The 24,517-nt window shown below is 42.1% G+C and overlaps 1 protein-coding gene and 1 long non-coding RNA gene across 4 annotated transcripts in view; one reads left to right on the top strand and one right to left on the bottom strand.

Moving 5' to 3' along the window:
- The window catches only part of SH3RF1 (SH3 domain containing ring finger 1), a 191,813-nt gene extending 182,610 nt beyond the window's left edge, over positions 1–9,203 (bottom strand). Inside the window, exons 1-2 of the mRNA XM_017863303.1 lie at positions 8,965–9,203; positions 6,964–7,451 (exon numbers count right to left, since the gene is read on the bottom strand). Coding sequence (XP_017718792.1) covers positions 6,964–7,356 — 393 coding nt within the window. The 5' untranslated portion in view covers positions 7,357–7,451; positions 8,965–9,203. The remainder of the gene's footprint in view (positions 1–6,963; positions 7,452–8,964) is intronic.
- Positions 1–23,651, top strand: part of LOC108522858 (uncharacterized) — an 88,777-nt gene extending 65,126 nt beyond the window's left edge. For all 3 annotated transcript variants that reach the window (XR_001883624.1, XR_001883623.1, XR_001883622.1), the window contains 2 exons: positions 21,553–21,713; positions 23,517–23,651. This is a non-coding gene — a long non-coding RNA (uncharacterized LOC108522858). The remainder of the gene's footprint in view (positions 1–21,552; positions 21,714–23,516) is intronic.
- The last annotated feature ends 866 nt before the right edge of the window (positions 23,652–24,517 follow it).

Here is a 24,517-nt window from a genome sequence, read left to right as displayed (position 1 = left end):
ACGAGAAAATACTATGAAAATTCAGGGAGTGGCACACATAATTAGTACACTTTTCTAAATGTATATTATACATCAATAAAGAGTCTTTTCAAAAACTGGAGTAGGTCTATGTGCTTAAACATGAAAAAATTTCACAGATATAGTAAACGAATCAGCAAATCATTGAATATCCAGAGCATGAAATTCTAGTACTGCAAAAAATCAAGAAACTATATGCATACACATATAAATGTATATGAAAAGATCTGCAAGTATATACACACTTAGTAACATATTCTTCTATATTGTTGAATATTTTTTACAACCAGAATACTTTTACATACACTTTGAAATCTACATTCTTTTTCATAGGCTTGGCGCCACACCTCACGCCTGTAATCCCAACACTTTGGGGGGCTAAGGTGGGTGGATCACTTGAGGTCAGGAGTTGGAGACCAGCCTGGTCAACATGGCAAAACCCCACCTCTACTAAAAGTACAAAAATTAGCCAGGTGTGGTGGCAGGTGCCTATAATCCCAGCTACTCCGGAGGCTGAGGTGGGAGAATTGCCTGAATCCAGGAGGCAGAGGTTGCAGTGAGCTGAGATCTCACCATCGCCCTCCAGCCTGGGGACAGGGTGAGACTCCATCTCAAAAAAATAAATAAATGATAACACTTGACCCCAGAAAGCTGTTGTGAGGTTTACATGATTATGGTTACATGACACTTTATGTGGTATAAGAAAGAATCATTATATCTTTAAAAAATTATCAATTAGTATGCACCACAGACTCCCTTTCCCATACCTGCTTTCTACCCCGTTCAAGATCTCATCGCTGAGCCTTACCATTAAGCCTAGCTCAGGAATGAAGTAAAGGTCAGGGACGGGGCAGACATGAAGCCCGGAGTAAGGATCAAGGATGAAACAATGGATAAAATAAGAGGTCAAGAATGCAACAAACATGGTTTAGCCAAAACAAACAAACAAAACCCACCTTTTCCATTTCAATTCAATCATTCTGAAACACACAGAAACATTCCCCTCACCCAAACCACCACATTAAATGTCTTGCTTGGGTCCGGTATGAGTTAATACACATCCTCTTCCCCATCTGTGCGGAGACAACAGTTCCTTTATCAGTCAGTGTTTGTAGCAAACCTTACACACCAGGGAAGCATGTCCCACCCACACTTGGTATTCTTTGACCATGCACTTAATCCAAGGACCACAAACTACAAACAAGAACCCCATCATAAATAGACACTTATTCTATTATCTTATCCCACCCCCTGGTGCTTCACTATATGCTGCCTTATTTGTTGTTTCTTATGTGTTACCTCCCCCAAATGTAAACTTTTTCAACAGAAACACGCATTAATGTCATCTTTGACCTAGTATAGATTATTGAACATAACTGGACCTGAAAGAAGCTCTGTACAGGTGCTTGTTCACAGACAGATGTCAAAGATGTCCCACGGCACAGTTCACAGCTGGCAGTTGCTTTCCACACCAAACCTGGAGCAACTCAATTGTCCTAACTTTCTCCCACTACTTCCTTCAATTCTTTCTGCCAATGCCATTCCTTGGAATAAAGCCTAGGATGCCTTATTAGGGTGCTACTTAGTCCTGGAAAGCACCAAGTAAGGATCTGTATCTGGTTTGTCCATCATTACCTATCCTTGAGGGGATAGGTACTACTTAGGTACCTTAGGTACTACTGAGTCCTGGAAAGCACCCTCTCCAGACTCCAGTTACGGATCAATCCAACTTGTCAGAGATAAGAAAGTAGTAGTTTTCCCCCTCTCAATATTTCCTTCATTTCCTCCAGAACTTTCTGTGCATCTGGTATATTGCCACATAAACTTCAACTTCCTTCTAACATGCCTATTTTACGAAATTATGCCAGGCAATGTGGGTAGCTGAGAGGGTAGGGGGGGCCGAACAACTTCTCAAGGGTATTCCACAGCAGAACACAGAAGGCTGGACCACTGCCAGTTTCTGGGGAAACCAGGACTGAAGGGATTGGCAGTGGACTGAGAGGCCACTCAAGGGGCTGACCTTTAGGAGTATGCCTACAGTCAGAGTACAAGTCGGCTAGGGCTACCACATCCAAGTGCACAGATTGGGTGGCTTAAACAACAAAAATGTATTTCCTCAGTTCTGGAGGCTGGAAGTCCAAGATCAAGGTGTCAGTGGGGTTGGCTTCCTTTGAAGGCAACTCTCCTTGGTTGGTAAGTGGCATCTCCTCCATGTGTCTTCACATGGTCTTCCTTGTGTGTCTGCATCCTCATCTCCTCTTCTCAGAAGAACTTCAGTCTTAGTGGATTAGGGCCCATGCATGTGACCTCATTTTACCTGAACCCTCTCTTTAAAGGTCCTATCCCCGAATATCGCCACATTGTGAGGAACCAGGAGTTAGAACTTCAACCTAGCAATGTAGGGGGAAATAATTCAGCCCCTAACAGTCAGCAATAGAGAAAGAGGGAGAAAGGAGGTATGACTGTGCTATGGAGAAATGAAAGCAGACTCAGCATTTACAGGGGAAATAAATTTCATCCATGTTCCCTCATATCTAGAATTCCCTACCTTTCTTTCCCGGTCTCTCCATTCTTTGACACGAGCTCCAATCCCATATCTGTTCTGAAGCCCTGCTAATCGTCTCAGTCCCAGTGGTCCCTCTTTCTTATCCCAAATGCGGAGCACTTCCTATCTATCCTACCCATCTGCCCCTTCACCCTACGTGGCCCTTGGGGCAGTTCTTGATGCCTTCCACATTATCGAATATGAGGCCTCATCTTACACCATCCCTGTGGCTTGCCTAGTTCACACTTACTTTCTGTCAGTTCTTCCTAGGAGGCATACCCCTTCCTGTGTAGGTCAGTGCCTTTGAAATATTCTTCCCCTCGGCCTCTTCCCTGCCCAGCGCCCATTCCCTAATTAATATCATTTCACCCTTAAGATCTCAGCTCAGATGCCAGAAGCTTTTGAAGATCACACACACAATTCACCCTCACACTAAATGCAGGTCTTTCTTCTATCCTCTCCCCTAGTTTTGTGTCTTAGAACTTATTTAATTACATGCCTGCATTGTTATTATTTTATTAATGTGTCTCTCCCACAAGATGGACCACACATTCAAAAGCTAAGAATCTATATCTGGTTTGTCTACCATTACCTATCCAGCAGCTAGTGTAGTGCCTGGTACCTAACAAGTGCTTAAGAAGTATTTATTAAATAAAACAACAAATAAACAAAGTATAAATTTGTATAAATCAGGGGGTCTGATGTGATCTATTTTTTGGATGAATATATTTGCTGTGAAGTACAGACATCATGAAATCATTAAGTAATGATACCTAAAGAGAAACATGCACAGATATTAAGAGAACTTAATGTTAAGAGATATTAAGAGAACTTTAGAGTTGTTTTTTTTTTTTTTGAGATGGAGTCTAGCTCTGTTGCCCAGGCTGGAGCGCAGTGGCGCGATCTCGGCTCACTGCAAGGTCCACCGCCTCCTGGGTTCACTCCATTCTCCTGCAAAAGCCTCCCAAGAAGCTGGGACTACAGGTGCCCGCCACCAAGCCCGGCTAATTTTTTTGTATTTTTAGTAGAGACGGGGTTTCACCATGTTGGCCAGGGTGGTCTGGAACTCCTGACCTCAAGTGATTCACCTACCTCCTCAGCCTCCCAAAGAGCTGGGATTATAGGCGTGAGCCACCACGTAAGAGAATATCTATGCATGTGTCTGTTTAGATATCATTACTTAATGATTCCTTAAATCACTGGAACTGCACATAGAAGGCAGAAACTATTAAGTCTAAATTCTATACGGGATAGGGGAACTACTTAAAAACCATGCTTTCCTTATCTAATTTATATATATGCATTTTAACTTCTGCAGCTGTATTTCTTAGGCCATTCACTGGTATCAGCAGTGTCCCTCTCCCTATGGGTCATTCCACTGCTTGACTTTGGCCTAAAACCAACAGGAATTCTTTACTTAGAGGTAAAAAACTGACAGATTCCCATGGTGACTCCAACCCCACACTCTTTCCTTTTCTCCTTCAAATTAGGCAGGAAACATTAAAATTTTGGGAACAAGACATGCGTCACACATTGGAAATGTTCAAATCTGTTGATAACATTCAATATACTTCGGCTAAATGCATGAGGAGGCCACATGGTCACAGTCTAATGGAACACAGAACATAACTAATAAACTGAAGCAACATTCCACGTTATCACTTTCAGCTTTGCACAACATATGGAAACAGGCTCACTGCACCGCTTGGTTGTGTCAGAACACTTAGGGGAGGAGGATGCACATTTGGGATTTATTACAGGCACTCACCTAAGAGAAGTGTCCAAAGAAGTGCCTTACAATATCCATGTGGCTTCATGTTACAGAATTCTCACTCTTAAAAAGAATCTTTTCTAGAAATGTATTTATCTTTCAGGTGTTTGAACTATACGTACGGTCCTGACTGTTCTGTATATTTGAAAGCAAAAGGTAGTAGTAACTTATTGAGAAACCTTTTTTTAAAAGGTGGGGCAGGGACGGGGGAGGTACAGGGGAGGGGTCTTGCTATGTTGTCTAAAGGCTGGACTTGAAAACTCCTGCGGCTCAAGTGATCCTCCCACCCCAAGCCTCTGGAGTAGCTAGGACTACAGATTCAAGTAGCTAGAGACTAGAGGTGAATACCACAGTACCTGCGTCGAAAAAACTATTTTTCAAACTAGAAAAAAGGCTGTTTCTTTTTCTAAGTATTGCATCAATTTGCATAACTCAGACTAACTGAATAAGGTTTGTTTTTTGGTCCTCCATCCTCCCCCAGCAAAGTAACAGACATATTTCCTGGTTTCCATCCACTCAACTTTTATGTTCCCAGTTATAAGGCTCAAGTTTAAGTTGAGTTCTTGGTACGTAATTTTTTCTCATGCTAAAGAAGAAACCATGAAGTAATTAGAAAAGCTTATAAACAGAAATAAAATAATTACTAAATGGATCAAAATCTTCCAGAAACACGAATATAGACCATATAAAAGTTTTCAATATAGGAAACATGAAATGACCAGCTGTCAAGCCTGAATACTTGGCGACTTACTATACTCTCAATATTCACCCAACTGATTCAGCCCAAGAACATACACTCTAATAATACATAAAAGCACATGTTGTAGTAGTAGTCTCTCCTTAAATCCAATCCTTCTCCCTCAGCACATATGATCAAATATTACAGGGCAAACCTTCCCTCCACACAGTATCCCACAAGGTAAGGCAGTGTCAATACACATATCAAGATACAGTATTCTGGGGGAAAGCCATGCCTGTCCCTAGTACTTAATATCTTCAACTATGAAGAGAAAAACAAAATCCTCTTCCAAAGATGCAAATCTACCCCTTTATTAGCTAAACAAGAACACGATATATCATGGCATCATAGAACATACGGAAATTATCAATTCGTTATAACATGGTTCTGGCGATTCATTATATTCAAGTCTAAATCAGTAAATTCCATAAAATAAAAGGAAATCTAAGAAAAGCACTGTAAGTGGATCACTTTCACAACATGTGGGTTCCAAAATAAGGAAAGAAAAAATACTAATCCCTCCCTAGCCCAAAGTTCTCACTATTTCTTTAAATAAATAAATATGTCAAAAGAAACACTGACCAGCCTTATGAAACTGTTTTCCGATCAGGTTTTCTCGTGATTAAAATGGCTCTCTTATGAACGTATTAACAGCTAGATAGATGTAATACTTCCTATCGAGATGTACAAAAAGAATGAGCACAGCAAAGACCAGCATAGAGAAAAGCATACTTCTGTTAAAAAACGTGCCTCTGGTATCACACCCATCTAGTGGAATATGAGATTCTAACGCCACATCCCAATGGGCCATGTTCCTGTTAGCCATTAAATGAAAGACCAAGCAGCTTAGTGTTGATGCTCAGAACTTACTGGGGAGATATTCGCAAAAACCACCACAATCACTTCTATCTAGAACCATTCCCTTTCTTTAAAATGCCGATTATCCAGACTCACTCCAAAATTTGGCCAATAATTTAGGATCCTTCTTCTTACAGAAATGGACTTGTTGTTAATTATTGATGCTACTGATTACTTTTATTTTTGCAAATATGAGAAAAAGCACATTTTATCACGAATCCATCACCTGCAACATAATTTATATGTTATTAGAAATACCTATATTCTTATGATAGATAAATTACAATTAAGTATATAGATATATAGATTATTAATATAGGTATTTCTAATAAAAATACAGAAATTGTGTGACAGTTGTGGTAGCTGTCCAAATAATTAGCTTCATCTAAAATCATTTCAGCCCAAACTCAAATCCCAGGAAAAATCATTTTGATGAAACATTTCATTTCATTCACTATAAAGCTAGATGTTTTAGTGTAGTCCTAAGTGACATTTTGTTGCTACAGCAACGAAACTCTGCTACCTGTAGCCATGATTTGTTAAGAATTCCACCAACGAGTAAATTCTGTGCTGTGTATTCATAAAACCAATAGAATGATTCTAAGCAACATAAAAATTAAGGCTTGATTTCCTATTTATGATTTACCCACACACATATTTACAATATATATACACATATGTACTACATACATGTAATTACGACTCTCAGCCCCACCAACATGATAAAATACCAAATTTCCATTTTAAAATGGGCACAGAACAAAAGCTGGTTTAGATTTCATTCACTAATTGCTACTTGTTTCCCAAAATTTATCTTAAAAGATAAGAGACTATCTAGAGATAATTTTCAAAACAATAAAATTTATTATTTATATCCAATCTCATTCCAAGATGGGGGGAAAAATATTCAGAGGTATAATCTATGTGTGGTTTCCTAAGCAATGAGACCTGGAAAACACCAAGCTAAAGAATAAAGAAAAAATGTGGACATCACCACCTTTATTCACCAAACTACCTTTGTAGGCTACTTACCCTCACTGGGGGGCTCCAGGCTTGCACCCGAGGCTGCTGTCCACCCTGGGAGCTCTGCAGATCTTTTGAGCTACAATTAGCCACAGTGCTGCTCTGAGACCTTAATGCATTTGTGCAGTTGGTCCCACTTCCCCCACCAGGACCAGGTTTCCAAGGCCTCTGCTTGATGCCATCCAGAAGTCTGACCAGCAAGATGTTACTGGGAAGCTCCTCGACACCCGAGCCAACGAGAGTCCTGCACTCGGGACATCTGAGTTCATTTCGAGAACCTACGATCCCCAGCAAACATCGCTTGCAAAACGTATGCTGGCAAGGTAAGACCTTCGCAGAAGCATCAAGGCGCTCTAGACACACAGGACACTCCAAAAGATCCAACAAGGCTGATTCATCCATCTTTATCTACTTTACTGAGAAAAAAGCTTCAGAAATGTTCATAGTAGTGTGCATCCCTTAAAATGACTCATGTAACATCCATTTCAGACTTTGCTCTAGAGTCATGGGGAAAAAGGGGGAAAAGAGAATATGAGTGTTGTTATCTAGGGAAAAAGCTCACAAAGGAGCCAAGAATCAAAAGTACCCAAAAGTACACTATTCCCTGTCTGAATAGTGTAGCTTTGCTTTGGAATGTGGGTTCCTAAACTCCAAAGTCAACAACTGAAAACAAAATAGGCTTTCTAAACAACGCACAATTAACCCCTAAAGATATCCAGGGATTCACTGGGCAAAACAGACACAGAGTATTATACATAATTCCTGCAGAAGGATTTATGAAATGCAATAAGGAACATAATTTCTTAAGCTCTGAAAGTGATATCAGCTGCCTTAATAAAGTCTTCAACTCATAAGAGAAGCTGACAGAGACCATTGAAAGTTTCCTCTACCTGAAATATACTTTTAAATCCAACTAAATTCCCTTTTTTAAGCCACTTTAGCGTTTAAGAAACCATGCCTCATGTGATCGCTCGTGGTAAATGATCCCAATATTAAATACATATGTTTCTTCGCTGTTCTTAAAAATAGAACTGTTTAATCTTGCCCAACCAGAAAGAGCTGAAGGTTGACAATTCTAAAAGACACAGATTTGATTGAAAACAGCTAAAACAGAAAAGCGCCTTTCAGGGCAGTGGTTGATAAACTCTGAAACACATTTCTGAACGGCCTGTCCTAATCCCATTCAGAAAATCTGGCAAAATTACCACCAAAAGAATTCGACAACGGAATGTTGGACTGGAAACTGTGGGCATATGAAAATGAGGCCATTCAGGAAAAAGCCAGCCACTTACTGCCCTACAGCCAAAATAAATGTAAATGTGAATGCCCAGGAGAAAGGGGGTAAAAAGATTTGGCTGGTAGCATTAACAGCTGTTCTTGACAAAGTCGGAGCGGGGGAGCCCCAGGGCTGCGCCCCCGCTCCCACTGCGCCGAGCACAGGTACTCCCGAGCCCGCAGGGAGGCGCGGCGGCCGTTCTCCGCAGACACACCCCGGGGCCAGGTGTCGGCGGCACCCGGCAGGAGCCGGTCCCTGCCTGGGGCTCTCATCCTACAGCCTCCCTCATCTCCGCCCCCCTTTAGGTCAGGCCGGGGACACATATCCCCCTACACGACTGCGGGAAGTTTTCAAGGACTTAAAAATAAATGCGCAGGCTTAAGTTGCGAAACTCAGCCCCACAGAGTGCCACGGGGAAGCAGCTTTCTAGCCCAGCCCAGATAAGGCGACAGTCCCCAGAGAGACCGCGCCATCCGGGAAGCAGGGGGTGCTGGGCTGCGTCGGGGAGACCGCGGCACGGAGCCCTGGCAGCTTCCTGCCCGGAGAAGGCAGAGGCCGCGGGCTGCTCTGCTTCCGCAGGTCCTGATTCCCAGCCCAGGGGGACCCGACGGGGAGGGGAGAGGGAGACCGACCCAGGGCGGGGATGGAAAAACGCCTAGACCACCGCCTTCTCCGCAGCTAGGGGTCCGCCAACGCTGGGTGCCCGCCGGCCCCGCGCCGGCCGCGCGCCCTACCTCGCGCCTCGGCTCCTCCTCTTTGTTCGCGGCCCCGCAGCAGCGGCGGCGGCTGATGCAGATGCGGCCCCGCCGCGCTCGCCTCTCGCAGTGTCTCTGACGCCGCGGCGGCACCGGGAGACTCCTCTCTGCTGCCCCCCTCACGCGCGCACACACACCACGCCGCCGCGGCCGCCTCCCACTTTCCCAGCCAAGGAGGGCGGAGGAAGAGGAGGAGGCCGGGCCGCAGCCGGCGCCCGGGGCGCAAGGGGGCGGCCCCGCGCCACAGCGCCTTCTCCTGGAGCGGGCGCGGCACCTCCCGGAGCCGCCCGCCCCGGCGCCGGCCTCCCGCGCTGAGGTGACCAGCGCCCCGTACCCCGCCGGAGCCCGGGGGCGGGATGGGTGCGGCAGCCTGAGGGGGCGCTGCGAGAGCGGAGAAACTGGGGAGCCGGGCCCCCACGGGGCAACGAGGGGAAGGCTCGGGGACTGACGCCGTCTCCCACAGGAGAACGCGTCTGAAAAATGGAGCCACTGGAGTGGGAGGCGGCGGGAGTGGAGGCTGGGGAAAGCAGGAAGGAGCCCCGGGGCAGAGTCCCGCCGCGTCCTCCTTCCCCTAGTAGGGCTGGGCGCCCGGGACGGACTCTTCCTCCCCGGGCTGGGCGAGTCGCGGCGCGGGAGGGGCTGGGTCCGCGGAGGCGGCGGGAGCAGTCCTGGCGGGAACCGATCCCGCTGCACTTTGCGTCTGGTTGCCCACCCTGTACACTTACTTGGTAGAGTCGGTGCGAAGTGTTGCCCCTTAGGGCCGAGATAGGCGTGGTGAATCGATGGGGACAGTGCCGCGTCCACCTGCCCGCACCCAGCCATCAGTCACCCCAGGACCCAAACTGGAGCAAGCCTGGAGGACCGCTGACCCCAAAGCCCAAGGCTAGGAAAACGGTAGTATGGGCTTGCAGCCCAGCCGCGGGGACTCTGTTATCCCTGCCCTAAGTGGTGAGAATTGAGTCTGACCTCCGGTGAGCTGGCACCGTAAAGCACGCTAAAAGGCGCCTCTTTCATCTGAGCCTGGGCTGCTGCCATCATCGTCGCAGTAATCTTTGTTTTGGTTGCCCCAGGCACACACCTGTAAACCGAAGTGGAGTTTTGAAAAACATCTTGTCCACAGGTTTTGAGGTTTTTCCGTCTCGATTTAGTGGAGAAACAAGTTAAGTAGATATTATTGTATTTGCATTTACCATCAATTTACAAAAAGTTATCCCAAATACCCTTCCTCAAAGGTGGGCAGAAACTAGGTGGTTATAAGAAGAAAGGGTTACAACAGATGCAAGAAATCTCTGCCCGGCCACCAACTAGGTTTATGATTTGAAGAGGAGTCCCAGTTTATCCTCTAGTCTCCAGCTAGGGCCACAGCTGAACCATTCAAGACATAAGGATCACATAAGCATGAAAAAATTATAACAGCTAACAATGATCACTCACTGTAAACCAGGCACTGTGTGGAACATTTTTCATGCATCAGTTCAATTCTCACAGCAACCCTCTATGTCATCTTTTCTCAGCCTTGTTCTAAATAGATTCATATGCTGAGAGTCATCATGTATGAACACCAAAAATCATAGCCCACTTCCCCTTCCATTAGAAGTGAGCAAATGCACGGGTATTTGGGCATTTGAGCTGAGAAAGCCTACGGAAGGAATGAATGGACTGGAGAATTTCTAGTCCAGTTTGCAAACTGAAAGTGACTACTTATTTCTGCATGTGGAACTGGGCAGATGGATGAAGATGAGGCTGACCAGAAGATTACAGTCAATAAACAGATAAGGATTCTTTGCAGTTATTAAAACTGAAGCTCAGATGGGTTCATTTTCCCCTGGTCACACAGTAGGTAATGTTGAACCAAGACTCAATCCCAGCTCTCTGGATTCCAAGTCCAGTTCTCTTTCCACCATTCCAAGGCCCTGTCTTTTGCACATCACTGTCATATCCCCACCCCAGGCAAAGTGAAGCACAGTGTGTCTCTTCCCAAGGGAAAGAAGAAACTGTTAATCATGTAATTACTCGAAAGCAAGGGAAAATTTTTATTGTATTCTTATTTTGGTTTGGTGTTTGATTTTAGAGAGAGCAGCGCACAAGGTCGTCACGGTAGAATTTGTGCAGCTCTTGAAACTCCCGGCAAAAAAAAAAAAAAAAAAAAAAAAAAAAATCAATAATCACACCCATTTTTCTTGTTTTGTTTTTTTGGTTTGTTTTTTGGTTTTTGGTGGTTTTTTTTTTTTATTTTTTTTTTTTGAGATTATGGAGTTTCACTCTTGTTGCCCAGGCTGGAGTGCAATGGCACGATTTTGGCTCACCACAATCTCCGCCTCCCAGGCTCAAGCGATTCTCCCACCTCAGCCTCCCGAGTAACTGGGATTACAGGCGCCCACCACCATGCCTGGCTAATTTTGTATTTTTAGTAGAGACAGGGTTTCTCTATGTTGGTCAGGCTGGTCTCAAACTCCCGATCTCAGGTGATCTGCCCACCTCGACCTCCCAAAGTGCTGGGATTACAGGCGTGAGCCACCGTGCCTGGCCACACCCATTTTCAAAGAACTGAAGACAATGTGTCCCAAGACAGCAGTGATCAAAGAATCTGGCATACATCTCATGAATATTATCCAGGATGTGGCTGTAGTTCTTTTAATGCCCCAGTGCATGTTATATAGTTTTTAGAACACAACACTTTTGTTAGCTTTAGTTACTCCAGCTGTAAAATGAAGTCTTAGGCAAGTTACTTTAACCTCCTGAGCCATTTTCTGTCAAATGGTGAAAAAAAAATCTCTCAGAGTGTTGTGGGACGACTAGATGAGACAACATGCTGGTTCTTTGTAATCTGTACATCTCTATTAAAATCAGATAGCATCATTATCATAATCTGCCAAGAATCACCCAAGCAGAGTTATTCTGGGCAAAGTCCTTTCTTCCCAAGGTCTTAAAAAAGTTTGGGACAGGCCAGGCATGGTCGCTCACACCTGTAATCCCAGCACTTTGGGAGGCTGAGGCAGGTGGATCACCTGAGGTCAGGAGTTCGAGACCAGCCTGGCCAACATGGTGAAAACCTGTCTCTAGTAAGAATACAAAAAAAAAGAAAAATAGCTGAGCATGGTGGTGGGCACCTGTAATCGCAGCTACTTGGGAGGCTGAGGCAGGAGAATTGCTTGAACCTGGGAGGTGGAGGTTGCAGTGAGCCAAGATTGTGCCACTGCACTCCAGCCTGGGTGACAGAGTGAGACTCTGTCTCAAATAAGTTTGGTATAATGCTAGTAATTGCAAAGTCCTGTCAATACTATAGGGAAAGGGGCAGTTGGGGAAGAGAAGCATGTTCACCTTTTCACGTCTGGGAACTGAACATGAAGGAAGGGATGTAAGCATGTTGTGCTTAAGATCCCTGTGACTTTGAGTAGAACCATGAAAAACATAAATATACCCTGTGACCTAATAATGATAGCTTGGGTTTACACAGTTCTTATCCTCCCAAGACTTCAAAGGACTTTCATATATATTATCTCATCTGTCTTCTCAACATCCCTCAGAAGCAGTAAAGACAGACATGATTATTTCCATGTAGATGGGAAAAAACAAGATGTAGAGAAATTATTGCTCTAAGTGGTGACAAAAATCAGGCACTTAAATATCCAGTCCAGAGCACTCTTTGGTAAACTTTGGTACTGTGCTTTCACATGGATATATATATACATGTGTCTGATTATCGTTTTCCTTCAAACCTTGTTTCTTCTCCAGTTGCCATGATATTGGTAAATGATAGCACTCTTCATTCAGTTGTTCAAACTAGAAACCTAGGGATCGTCTTTGATTTCCCTTTTCCTCTCCATCAATTCTGCTAGCTTCTCCCAAAATATGTTTCAATTTATACCCACTTTCCTTTGCCTCCAGTGCAAGTTTATTTAAGCCACCATCACCCTTTGTCTCTGGCCCTCCTAAACCAGTCTCTCTGTTTCCACTCTTGTCCGCATAATCCTGCCCAGAATATAGTAACATTCAGAGTGAGCAACAAAAAATGCATAACATACCAGTTACTACGTTGCTCCAAACTCATCAATTTCTTCCCATCATGCCTGAAATTTAAAGTCAAACATAGTCTTTGTCTTACAAGACTCACTGTCACTTGGACTCTGCACCACTGCATCTCAGCATAGTACTCTCTTTATCTTCTTTGCAGCACTTTTTGCTGTCTAATTTTTTGATTCCTTATTTATTGCCTATCTTCTTTACCTGAATATAAGTTCCCTGAAGGCAGTGACTGGGTCTGTCTTCTTTACCATTATGTCCTTCACAGCCAACACACAGTGATTCCAGTGACTAATTCTCAAATAAGGAGTTAATCAAGTATACAGTTATATTTCTTGCTATCCTAAAACTGCATAGATACTTAGTACCTCACTGCCCTACAGATGGGAAATCAGGCAGGCAGTGTTCCAAGTTCCATTGAGAGTCTTTCTTATAATCTATCAATCAGTGAGTTTGATGTAGAAGATGAGGACACATGATTCTTGATTCTTCCTCTTATATTTCACAGTTAAGCTACAGAAACAGCTAAACACCAGCTCTGTAACACAGAACATAAACGCAATGCCAGTTTATCTTTATTCAAGGTCTTAGTTAATGACGTCACCATCCCTTTAGTTCCCCAGATAAGCAAGAAAATGCAGATTATCTTCAGCTTCCCCTTCTCCCCTGATCCCTCCCCTCCTACCATCCAGATGGATGATCCAGAGAGCATCAGAAGTGCTTCTTACATCTTTCTTTTCCTCCCAATCCTTATTTCAGTCCTGCCTATCTCCTACTTGGACAATAAGTACCTGCTTCCATTTCTCTCTAGTGTACCTGATTATGGAGAGAGCTTTGGAGTCAAAGTTTCTACCACCTATTAACTGGGTGACCTTGGGCAAGTTTCCAGTCTTCTGTGCCTGAGTTCCACCTGTAAAATGGGCATAACAATACTACCTACCTTAGAGTTTTTGTGGTGATTTTATATACATTAATAAAAATGAAATGTTTAAAACTATGCCTGACACATGGTAAGTACTTAAATAATGACAGTATTATTTTTATAGATCCACGACCTAACTGAATGACTTTGCAAATTTCTTTAATTTTTTTGAGTTTCAACTTCCTTGTCTATACAAATGGATATAATATTATATACTTCGAAAGCCTGATGTAAAAAAACTAGGGACAAAATGAAAAACCTAGTATAGCACCTTCCTGGCACATAGTAGGGACCCAATAAAATGTTTGTTTCTTGCCTTTTTGACTATGTATCTGTCTGCATCTGTTTCCATATAATTAGGAAGTGGACTGGATTCTATCTAAGGTTCCTTCCAGCATTAATTATTTCCATCCCAACTGCACAAAGGACATCTAAGGGCAATGGAATCCCCTCGTATAAAGCCAAGTGGTCATGAGGCACCATAGTTGTCAGGAAACCGAGCACTTAGAGTCAGGCAAGCCCAGAGAGGCTATTTTGGTCTGCAGTAGTGGGAAGGTGGTGCAAACTCCACTGTCTGGCAAAAAATCGGAGCAGATGGAATATTTATAGGCACTCCCCGAGGATTTCAGTTCAATCAGGAAGGATGCTAGGAAGAAAGTTAGACTGATGAGTAGGAGGTAACTGAACTGCATCTTCCTCCAGCCTTCTTGAAACAGGTCTGAACATTTGAGAAGCTGTTTTTTGGGTAGTTTTGTTTTGTTTAAGACAGGGTCTTGCTCTGTCACCCAGGCTACAGTGCAGTGGCACAATATCACTGCAACCTCCACCTCCTGGCTCAAGCGATCCTCCCACCTCAGCCTCCCGAGTAGCTAGGACTACAGGCACGCACCACCATGCCCAGCTAATTTTTTGTATTTTTTGTAGAGATGGGGTTTTGCCATGTTGGCTAGGCTGGTCTCGAACTTCTGAGCTCAAGCAATCCACCCGCCTTGGCCTCCCACAGTGCTGGGATTACGCCACTCTGGCTAGAGAAGCTGTGTTTGACAATGAAATACCTGGGGAAAGTCAGAGTTCTCTATACAGACTAATTCTAACCCAGCCTTCAGGGAGAGATTCTTGAGGTTTAATGCAATCAGAACCATCTGCAACACTGGTTTAAAATTCAGACGCCCTCCCCTCATCCCTGGAGAGTTAGTAGGTCCAGCCTGGGTTCAAGAATCAGGTGATTCTCATGTACATGATGCTGGGACCACAAACTGAGAAACACAAACGTAGGCTTGTCCAGAGGCACATTTAAAGGGAAATAACCCAGGCACTGACAAAGGAAGCTAATTTTAAAAGGGCACTCTAGGGCTTTGTTTTTGTTGAGAAGGATGTGGGATCTTGGAACCAGAGCTAGTTTGCTAGGGACAATAGGAGAGGGATTGAGTGTGCCCACCTCCGTTCATTCCAGTCTGTGCCCCTCTTCCCTGCCCACCCTCCATACAGCGCTCAGCCTCTCCTCTTAATAAATGCTGGACAGCTTTTTAAAGGATATCAGTTTTAAAAGGGAGCTAGAATATTAGCCTGCCCAGAGAAACACACATGCTGGCCCAGCTCACTCCAGGACCCCAAATGTGAACAGAGGTCACCCATATCAAGCCTCAGAAAGTCCTGTTGTTTAATACTGTTAAATTTCAACAAAAACCTGCCTGAAAATTAGATGCCTCTAGTAGATATCTGACCAAAGTTCAAAGATAAATTTAACCTATATGAGGAAAAAAATAATAAGAGTTGTTCCTTTCTATTAAACTAATTTTCCTGTCAAATGCCATTATCATTTTAAAAGTTCAAACCTTGAAGTGGTCTTTTTGCGCACAAGCAAACTTTACCTAAACCAAAGTATTAGGAAGAGACTAGATAAATATCCATCACTTTATCTAACCATCTTCGGGAAATGAAATTCCATAATCTTCCTTGGTAACCATCTTTATATATATTAAAGATTATCAATTTTCAGACTTCTTTCTTTCTGATCAAATTTAAAGATAATGGTAAACTTTTCTAATGCATCTAAATAGGCCAGCTTAAAATACACACAAAAGAAAACATGCATGGATTCACTAGAGACTCAAAATTATGTCGCAGGTTTCTTTTAAATTATAGTGTTAGGCTAAGGATGTTGGCTGCCTTTATCAGTTTATCCACTAAACTGTGTAATTCATATGTGTAATCAAACACAAGCCTATATTCTGTGATTCCATAGTAGAAATGATCCCATCATAACATTTTCTTCTGTTTATAGCTAATGCTTTTATTTATTTATTTATTTATTTATTTATTTATTTTTATTTATTTTTTGAGACAAAGCCTCACTCTGTCTGGAGTGCAGTGGCACGATCTCAGCTCACAACAACCTCTGCCTCCCGGGCTCAAGTGATTCTCCTGCCTAAGCCTCCCGAGTACCTGGGATTATAGGCACATGCCACCATGCCCGGCTAATTTTTGTATTTTTAGTAGAGACGAGGTTTCACCATGTTGGTCAGTCTGGTCTCAAACTCCTGACCTCAAGTGATCCACCTGCCTCAGCCTCCCAAAGTGTTGGGATTACAGGCATAAGCCACCACACCCGGCCAACATAACTTTAAAAATTAAATTCCATCATCTTTTTATGCCATATAAATTAATCTGATAGAGTATCTGATACATTTATTACAAAGCTTTCCCCATGTAAATTACACATATAATAAAAGTACTGAGTAATTCATCAAAAAAATTTAGTAATGATTGATGTTACTGAATTAAACCTAAGTGTAGCAATATAGAAAATAATGTTTTAAATAATCTTTCTCAAAATAATCTCTTTCCCCTATAATTTAAATAAAAGGCTGTAGAGTGTTTAAAAAAATATGAACCCAAGATGATATCAGTCCAGTTGATATTCTTTCTCTTTGACAAGATTGTGGAAGACTAAAGATTAAGATAATTTCCTTGTTTTCCATAATGCTTTTATGCAAAAATGATGATTTGCATAATTTCTTTTCAGTCTCAATTGAATTTCTGAAGCTATTTTTCAAGCAAACTTCCACATGTCTCCAGTGTACACCATCTGTCTCATCTCTCTTTCTCTCCTTTTTTAAAGTATTACAATTATCTTGTAACAGGAGCTGTCAAATCTTTATTCTCCAAGGGTTCTTTCTTTTGATAAATGAAAAGGAACTGTATATATTGTTATGTGTAGTTGTATGAATGTGACGGGGGTTAAGGAAAGGTTAGATGTTCAAAGCTGTTATGGCTAAGTTGACATATTAGAGGAAATGTGATCAGGTAAGTTGGCCAGAGTTTTAAAATAAGATCCTTCACTATAGGAAAATGAAGAAATGTTTAGTCAAAAGGTCAGGGGGAGGGAGGATCTTAAAGCAAAGAAGAATTTGAAAATAGTCTGTGGCCCATACTACAAAGTATTAAAGAAAATATGGGGAAAAAAGAGGAATGGCTTTACTCACAAGCTGCAAATTGCTTATAAAGCCTATTGGCATTTGGAAATGGTTGATGCTTTTACTAGGAGAATCAAGTTTTATGTTTACATAGTAAGTATATACTCAGCAGTAACTTCCAGGAAATCACATGGATTGCCAAGAAAAAGTCCTTATTGAAGTATTATTTAGAAAAAAAATCCTGCCAAAACATTAAAGAGGCTTTTAAAATTGAAGTTCACAAGGAAATGCAATAGATAGAATTTATGTAGTACTCAGAATTTACGACTAATATATTTTATAGCATTTCATAAAACTTTTATTTGCGACTCAATTTCAATCAATTGTAAAGTTCCAATTACTAAAAAGTATAGTTAAAGTTTCAGCTATCCAGAATTATTAAAGAACGGTTCACTCTAAAAAAACAACTTTTATTTGGAGGAAAACATTTAAAATATAGTAGGTATCGGCTGGGTACAGTGGCTCATACCTGTAGTCCCAGCACTTTGGAAGGCTGAGGCAGGCAGATCAGTTGAGGTCAAGAGTTTGAGACCAGCCTTGTCAACATAATGAAATTCCCTCTCTACTGAAAATACAAAAAAAATTAAGCAGGCCTGGTGGTGCATGCCTGTAATCCCAGCTACTCGGGAGGCTGAGGCAAGAGAATCATTGGAATCCGGGAGGCAGAGTTTGCAGTGAACTGAGATTGCACCACTGTACTCCAGCCTGGGCAACACAGCAAGACTCTGTCTCAAAAAACATAAATAAATAAGTAAATAAATAAAATTATATATATAATAAATATATATAGTCTGTATCACTGACTTTTGAAATAGAGGACATTGAAAAAATTAACATTTACAGATGACTGTGAGCCATCATTATAAACATCAGTTACTGTACAAAGGGAGTAGTTAAGACTACAGAGTCAGACAGACTTGGGTTTGAGTCCTGGCTCAAAATTTCTACTTATGTGACTTTAAGAAAGATATTTAACCACCGGGCGCAGTGGCTCACACCTGTAATATCAGCACTTTGGGAGGCCGAGGTGGGCGGATCACCTGAAGTCGAGAGTTCGAGACCAACCTGACCAACATGGAGAAACCCCATCTCTACTAAAAATACAAAATTAGCTGGGTGTGATGGCACATGCCTGTAAACCCAACTACTAGGGAGGCTGAGGCAGGAGAATTACTTGAACCTGGGAGGCAGAGGTTGCGGTGAGCTGAGATCGTGCCACTGCACTCCAGCCTGGATGACAAGTGCGAAACTCTGTCTCAAAAAAAAAAAAAGAGATATTTAACCTATGTAAGCCTTAGTTTCACTGTCTGTAAAATGGAGATAGTGGTACCTACCTCAGGTTGTCGTGAAGCTTAAAAGAGATAATATATTTGTTTGTTTATTTTTTTTTAATTTTATTTATATTATTTATTTATTTATTTATTTTTTATTTATTATTTCATATTTTGAGCAGTCTTGCTCTGTCACCCGGGGCTGGAGTGCAGTGGCAGGGCAATCTCGTGTGCAGGGTTCACTGCAACCTCCGCCTCCTGGGTTCAAGCAATTCTCCTGCCTCAACCTCTTGAGTTGCTGGAATTACAGGTGTGCACCACCACACCTGGCTAGTTTTTGTATCTTTAGTAGAGATTGGGTTTCACCATGTTGGCCAGGCTGGTCTCAAACTCCTGACCTCGAGTGATCTGCCCGCCTCTGCCTCCCAAAGTGCTGGGATTACAGGCGTGAGGCACCACACTCAGCCAAAAGAGGTAATACATTTGAAGTGCTTAGTGTATTTACATGGGACTTAGAACTCGGTAAAGCTTAACCAGTCCTAGTATTATTAGTATTAGTGTTGGTATTGCCATGATTATTTTGCATTGAGGCATTTAGTAGCAGTTTTCTCTTGATAACACTAGAATTCTATATTTTTAAATCTTGTACAGTTGTGCCACAGAGTGACTTTTCCAACAATAACACACTGCATATATGATGGGGGTCTCATAGAATTATAATGGAGCTGTAAAATTCCTGTTGCCTAGTGAAGTGGTAGCCGTCATAAAGTCATAGTGTAATGTGTTAATCACATGTTTCTGGTGATGATGGTGGAAACAAGCCTACTGTGCTGCCAGTGGTATGACAGCGTAGCATACACAGTTATGTATGGTACATAATACTTGCTAATGGTAATAAATGACTGTGTTCCTGGATTATGTATTTCCTCTACTATACTTTTTAATCATTATTTTAGAATGTACTCCTACTTATTAAAAACAAAACTAACTGTGAAACAGCTTCAGGCAGGCCCTTCAGGAGGCATTCCTGAAGAAGACATTGTTATCCTAGGAGATGACAGCTCCATGTGTGCTATTGCCCCGAAAACCTTCCAGTAAGACAAGATATGGAGGTGAAAGATAGTGAAATTGATGATCCTGACACCTTTGTAGGCCTAGGCTAATGTGTGTGCTTATGTCTTTTTTTTTTTTTTTTTTTTTTTTTTTTTTGAGATGGAGTCTCGCTCTGTCGCCCAGGCTGGAGTGCAGTGGTGCGATCTCGGCTCACTGCAAGCTCCGCCTCCTGGGTTCACGCCATTCCTCTGCCTGAGCCTCTGGAGTAGCTGGGACTACAGGCGCCCGCCACGGCGCCTGGCTAATTTTTTGTATTTTTAGTAGAGAAGGGGTTTCACCGTGTTAGTCAGGATGGTCTCGTTCTCCTGATCTCGCGATACACCCTCCTCGGCCTCCCAACGTGCTAGGATTACAGGCGTGAGCCACCGCGCCCGTTTTTGTTGTTGTTGTTGTTGTTGTTGTTGTTGTTTTTGAGACGGAGTCTCGCTGTCTGGTCAGGCTGGAGCGCAGTGGCGCAATCTCGGCTCACTGCAACCTCCGCCGCCCTGGTTCAAGCCATTCTCCTGCCTCAGCCTGCTGAGTAGCTGGGACTGCAGGCGCCCGCCACCACGCCCAGCTAATTTTTGTATTTTTAGTAGAGATGGAGTTTCACCATGTTGGCCAGGATGGTCTTGATCTCTTGACTTCGTGATCCACTTGCCTCGGCCTCCCAAAGTGCTGGGATTACAGGCGTGAGCCACCGCGCCGGGCCTATGTCTTCATTTTTAACAAAGAAGTTTCAAATGAAAAAAAAAAATTAAAGAATGAAATAATGTCTTTTGCAGCAACATGGATGGAGCTTGAGGCCATTCACAGAAGTGAACTCAGAAACAGAAAACCAAATGCCACATTTTCTCATTCATAAGTGGGAGCTAAACAATAAGCACACATGGAAATAAAGGTGGAAATTATAGACACTGGGGACTCCAAAAAGAGGGAAGGTGGATGAGGAGCAGGGATTGAAAAAGTACCTATTGAGTACAATGCTCACCCTTTGGGTAACAGGTACTCTAGAAGTTTAAATTGCACCAGTACACATATACCCATATAACAAGCATAGGCAGGTACTCCCTGAATCTATAATAAAATAAAATAATTTAATAGAAAAAAGCTTGTAGAGTAGGATATAAATAAAGAAAATATTTTTGTATAGCTGTACAATGTGTTTGTGTGTTAAGCTGTATTATTGCAAAGGAGTAAAGAGATTTTTATAGAGTTTATAAAGTACAAAAGTTTCAGTAAGCTAAGATTAATATACTATTGGAGAAAGAAAATTTTTTTTTATAAATTTAGTGCAGCCTAAGTGTACAGTGTTTATAAAGTCTTCAGTGGTGTACAGTAATGTCCTAGGCCTTCACACTCACTCACCACTCACTCACTCACTCACTCAGAGCAGCTTCCAATCCTGCAAGCTCCAGTCACGGTAATTGCCCCTAGAGAGGTGTACCACTTTAAAAATCTTTTATACCATATTTTTACTGTGTCTTTTCTGTTTGGATATGTTTAGATACACAGATATTTACCATTGTGTTACAATTGCCTGCAGTATTGAGTATAGTACCATGCTGTACAGATTTGTAGCCTAGGAGCAATAGGCTAAACCATATAACCTAGATGTGTAGTAGGCTATAGCTTCTACATTTGTGTAAGGGTACTCTATGATGTTTGCACAAAGATGAAATCGCCTAAAGACACATTTCCCAGAACATATCACTGTTGTTAAGCTATGTATGACTGTACTTAGAAACTTTTCTTTTGTTTTCTCTTTCTTCTCTTTTTACAGCCATCAGAAGCCGCCCAAACCTTTAATGGTGAGGGTTTAGAAGTGCCATACAAGAGGAAGAGTTTTAGAGGGCCCACTCCAGCCATACTGCTTTGCCAGCACCTTTACTTCTCTGATATTGCTGAGCTCCAGACCCAGCTTTCATTAACGTGATTCTCATTGTAAGAACCTGATCCTAAGTCTTTACACATTCTTGGCCTGTGCCATCCTCTGATGCTTGACTCTTACGTTTGGAATCCTCCTCTCCTACTCACCACCTCTTCACCCACTTTTGATAAATAATCTTTCGCTGTAGATTTTATCTTTAACTCTTCTTGGACCTCCATTCTCACATTTTTTCCTGAGCATGTTAGTCACTTGTCTTGCTTCCAACTGCTGGTTTTCTCAGATCCAGCCTTCTTACTTGAGGCTTGGCAGCAGATGATTTTTTCTCACTATTTCCACAGTAGCAGTCTTTCTCACTTAGTTTATCCACACTGCTAGCATCTCAGTAATCAATCAACCTATATTGTAAGACCTGTGTGTAGAGTGATAGAAATTAGTCAAAATGCAACGATACCATCAAAGTTATTCATCTCCTTTTTCTTTTTTTCTTTTCTTTTCTTTTTGTTTTTTATGAAACAGAGTCTCACTCTGTCACCCAGGCTGGAGTGCAGTGGCGCCATCTTGGCTCACTGCAAGCTCTGCCTCCCAGGTTCATGCCTTTCTCCTGCCTCAGCCTCCCAAGTGGCTGGGACTACAGGCACCCACCACCAAACCCGGCTAATTTTTTTATATTTTTAGTAGAGACAGTGTTTCACTGTGTTAGCCAGGATGGTCTCAATCTCCTGACCTCGTGATCCGCCCACCTTGGCCTCCCAAAGTGTTGGGATTACAGGCGTGAGCCACTGCGCCTGGCCTTCATATCCTTTTTCTTACCTGTATCCATCATTCCCTCCTAACCAATGTAATGGCTATGTGGCTTGCTTTCCTGTCTTTCTACATGCTCATGTAACCATTTATAAAACATATGTGCATATATACAGGAATTGAGTTTTTTTAAAAAAAGGATTCAGCTAGGCACAGTGACTCACATCTATAATTCCCAGTGTTTTTGGAGGCTGAGGCAGGAGGATTGCTTGAGATCAGGAGTCTGAGACCAGCCTGGGCAACATAGCAAGACTCCATCTCTACAAAAAAATTTTTTTTAAATTAGCCAGACATAGTGGTGTGCACCAGTAGTCCCAGCTACTCAGGAGGCTGAGGTGGGAAGATTGCTTGAGCCCAGGAGTTTGAGACTGAAGTGAGCTATGATCACACCACTGCACTCCAGCCTAGATGACACAATGAGACCCTGTCTCTAAAAAAGGAAAAAAAAAAAAAAAAGGATTCTATTTTATACATATACATTTCTCTGCATCTTGCTTTTCCTCTCTAAAAATACATGTTATAAGAATCCTATTCAGTGAACTGGCATAGAGCTAACTTATTCTAATGGCTGCATAGTTTTCCATGAAATGATCATATCCCAATCATTTTTCTTTCTTTTTTTTTTTTTTTTTTTTTTCTCATTCTGTCTCCCGGGCTGGAGTGCAGTGGCACTATCACAACTCATTGGCTCACTGCAGCCCTGATTTCCCAGGCTCAAGCAACCTTCCCACCTCAGCCTTTCCACCATGGGAGGCACACACCACCGTGCCCAGCTTTTTTTTTTTTTTCTTGGTAGAGATGGAGTCTCACTATGTTGCCCAGGCTGGTCTTAAACTCCTGGGATCAAGCATCCTCCTGCCACAATCTCCCAAAGTGCTGGGATTACAGGCATGAGCCACACCCCCAGCCCCCAATCATTTCATTTTTTGTTATTCATTATTCATTAGTAGTCATTCATTATTAGTCATTAATGTTTCACTAATGTTATTCATTTTGTTTTTTGTTATGAAAAACAAAGCTGCAATAAACATTCTTGTTTCTATATCCTTATGCAGAGAATGGATTCCTCAGGATGGAAATCTCCTGATCAAGGGGAATGCATATTTCTAATGGATGTTGCTACATTTCATACCACAAAATGGAACATTCAACTATCTATCATTAAAGCATGAAAATATCCATTCCACATTCCCAAATCACCCTTGCTGGCTGTTGTGCTTTTACATTTGTATTATTTTGGTAGGTGCCTTATGATATCTGATATACATATATGTATGTATTATATATATGTGTATGTGTATATATGTATGTATATATGTATGTGTGTATATACATGTATATGTGTGTGTATGTGTGTGTGTGTATATATATATATTTTTTTTTATTTTTTATTTTTTTTGAGGCAGAGTTTTGCTCTTGCTGCCCAGGCTGGAGTGCAATGGTGCAATCTTGGCTCACTGCAACCTCTGCCTCTCAGGTTCAACTGATTCTCCTACCTCAGCCTCCCGAGTAGCTGGGATTATAGGCACGTGCCACCATGCCCAGCTAATTTTGTATTTTTAGTAGATACGGGGTTTCACCATGTTGGCCAGGCTGGTCAAACTCCTGACCTCAGGTGATCTGCCTGCCTCAGCCTCCCAAAGTGTTGGGATTACAGGTGTGAGCCACTGTGCCCAGCCAATATATATTATATATATTATACATTATATATTATATACATGTATTATATATATATTATATATATATTATTATACATTATATTATACATATATATTATATATATTATTATTATTATCTTAAATATCTTAAATAAGCTATCAAACTGGACAACAACGAATCCAAGGCATGCGCCATCTGACACGAGGAATACAACGTTGCTTCTTGCTTCATTGAATTTTTTTCCAAAGGTGCGTAACTTGAATCTAATAATGAGGAATATTTTCAAACCCAAATTCTACAATATATCTGGCCTATAAACTTAAAAAGAATTCAAGAATGAGAAATAATTTCCAAGTTGAAGAAGATTAAAGTCACATGAGAGTGAAATGCAATGTCT

This window comes from Rhinopithecus bieti, unplaced genomic scaffold (assembly GCF_001698545.2).
Source record: "Rhinopithecus bieti isolate Rb0 unplaced genomic scaffold, ASM169854v2 scaffold_66246, whole genome shotgun sequence".
NCBI lineage: Eukaryota > Metazoa > Chordata > Mammalia > Primates > Cercopithecidae > Rhinopithecus > Rhinopithecus bieti.
The sequence above is the reverse complement of the archived record's forward strand: the minus strand, read 5'-3'. Positions and strand labels throughout refer to the sequence as shown.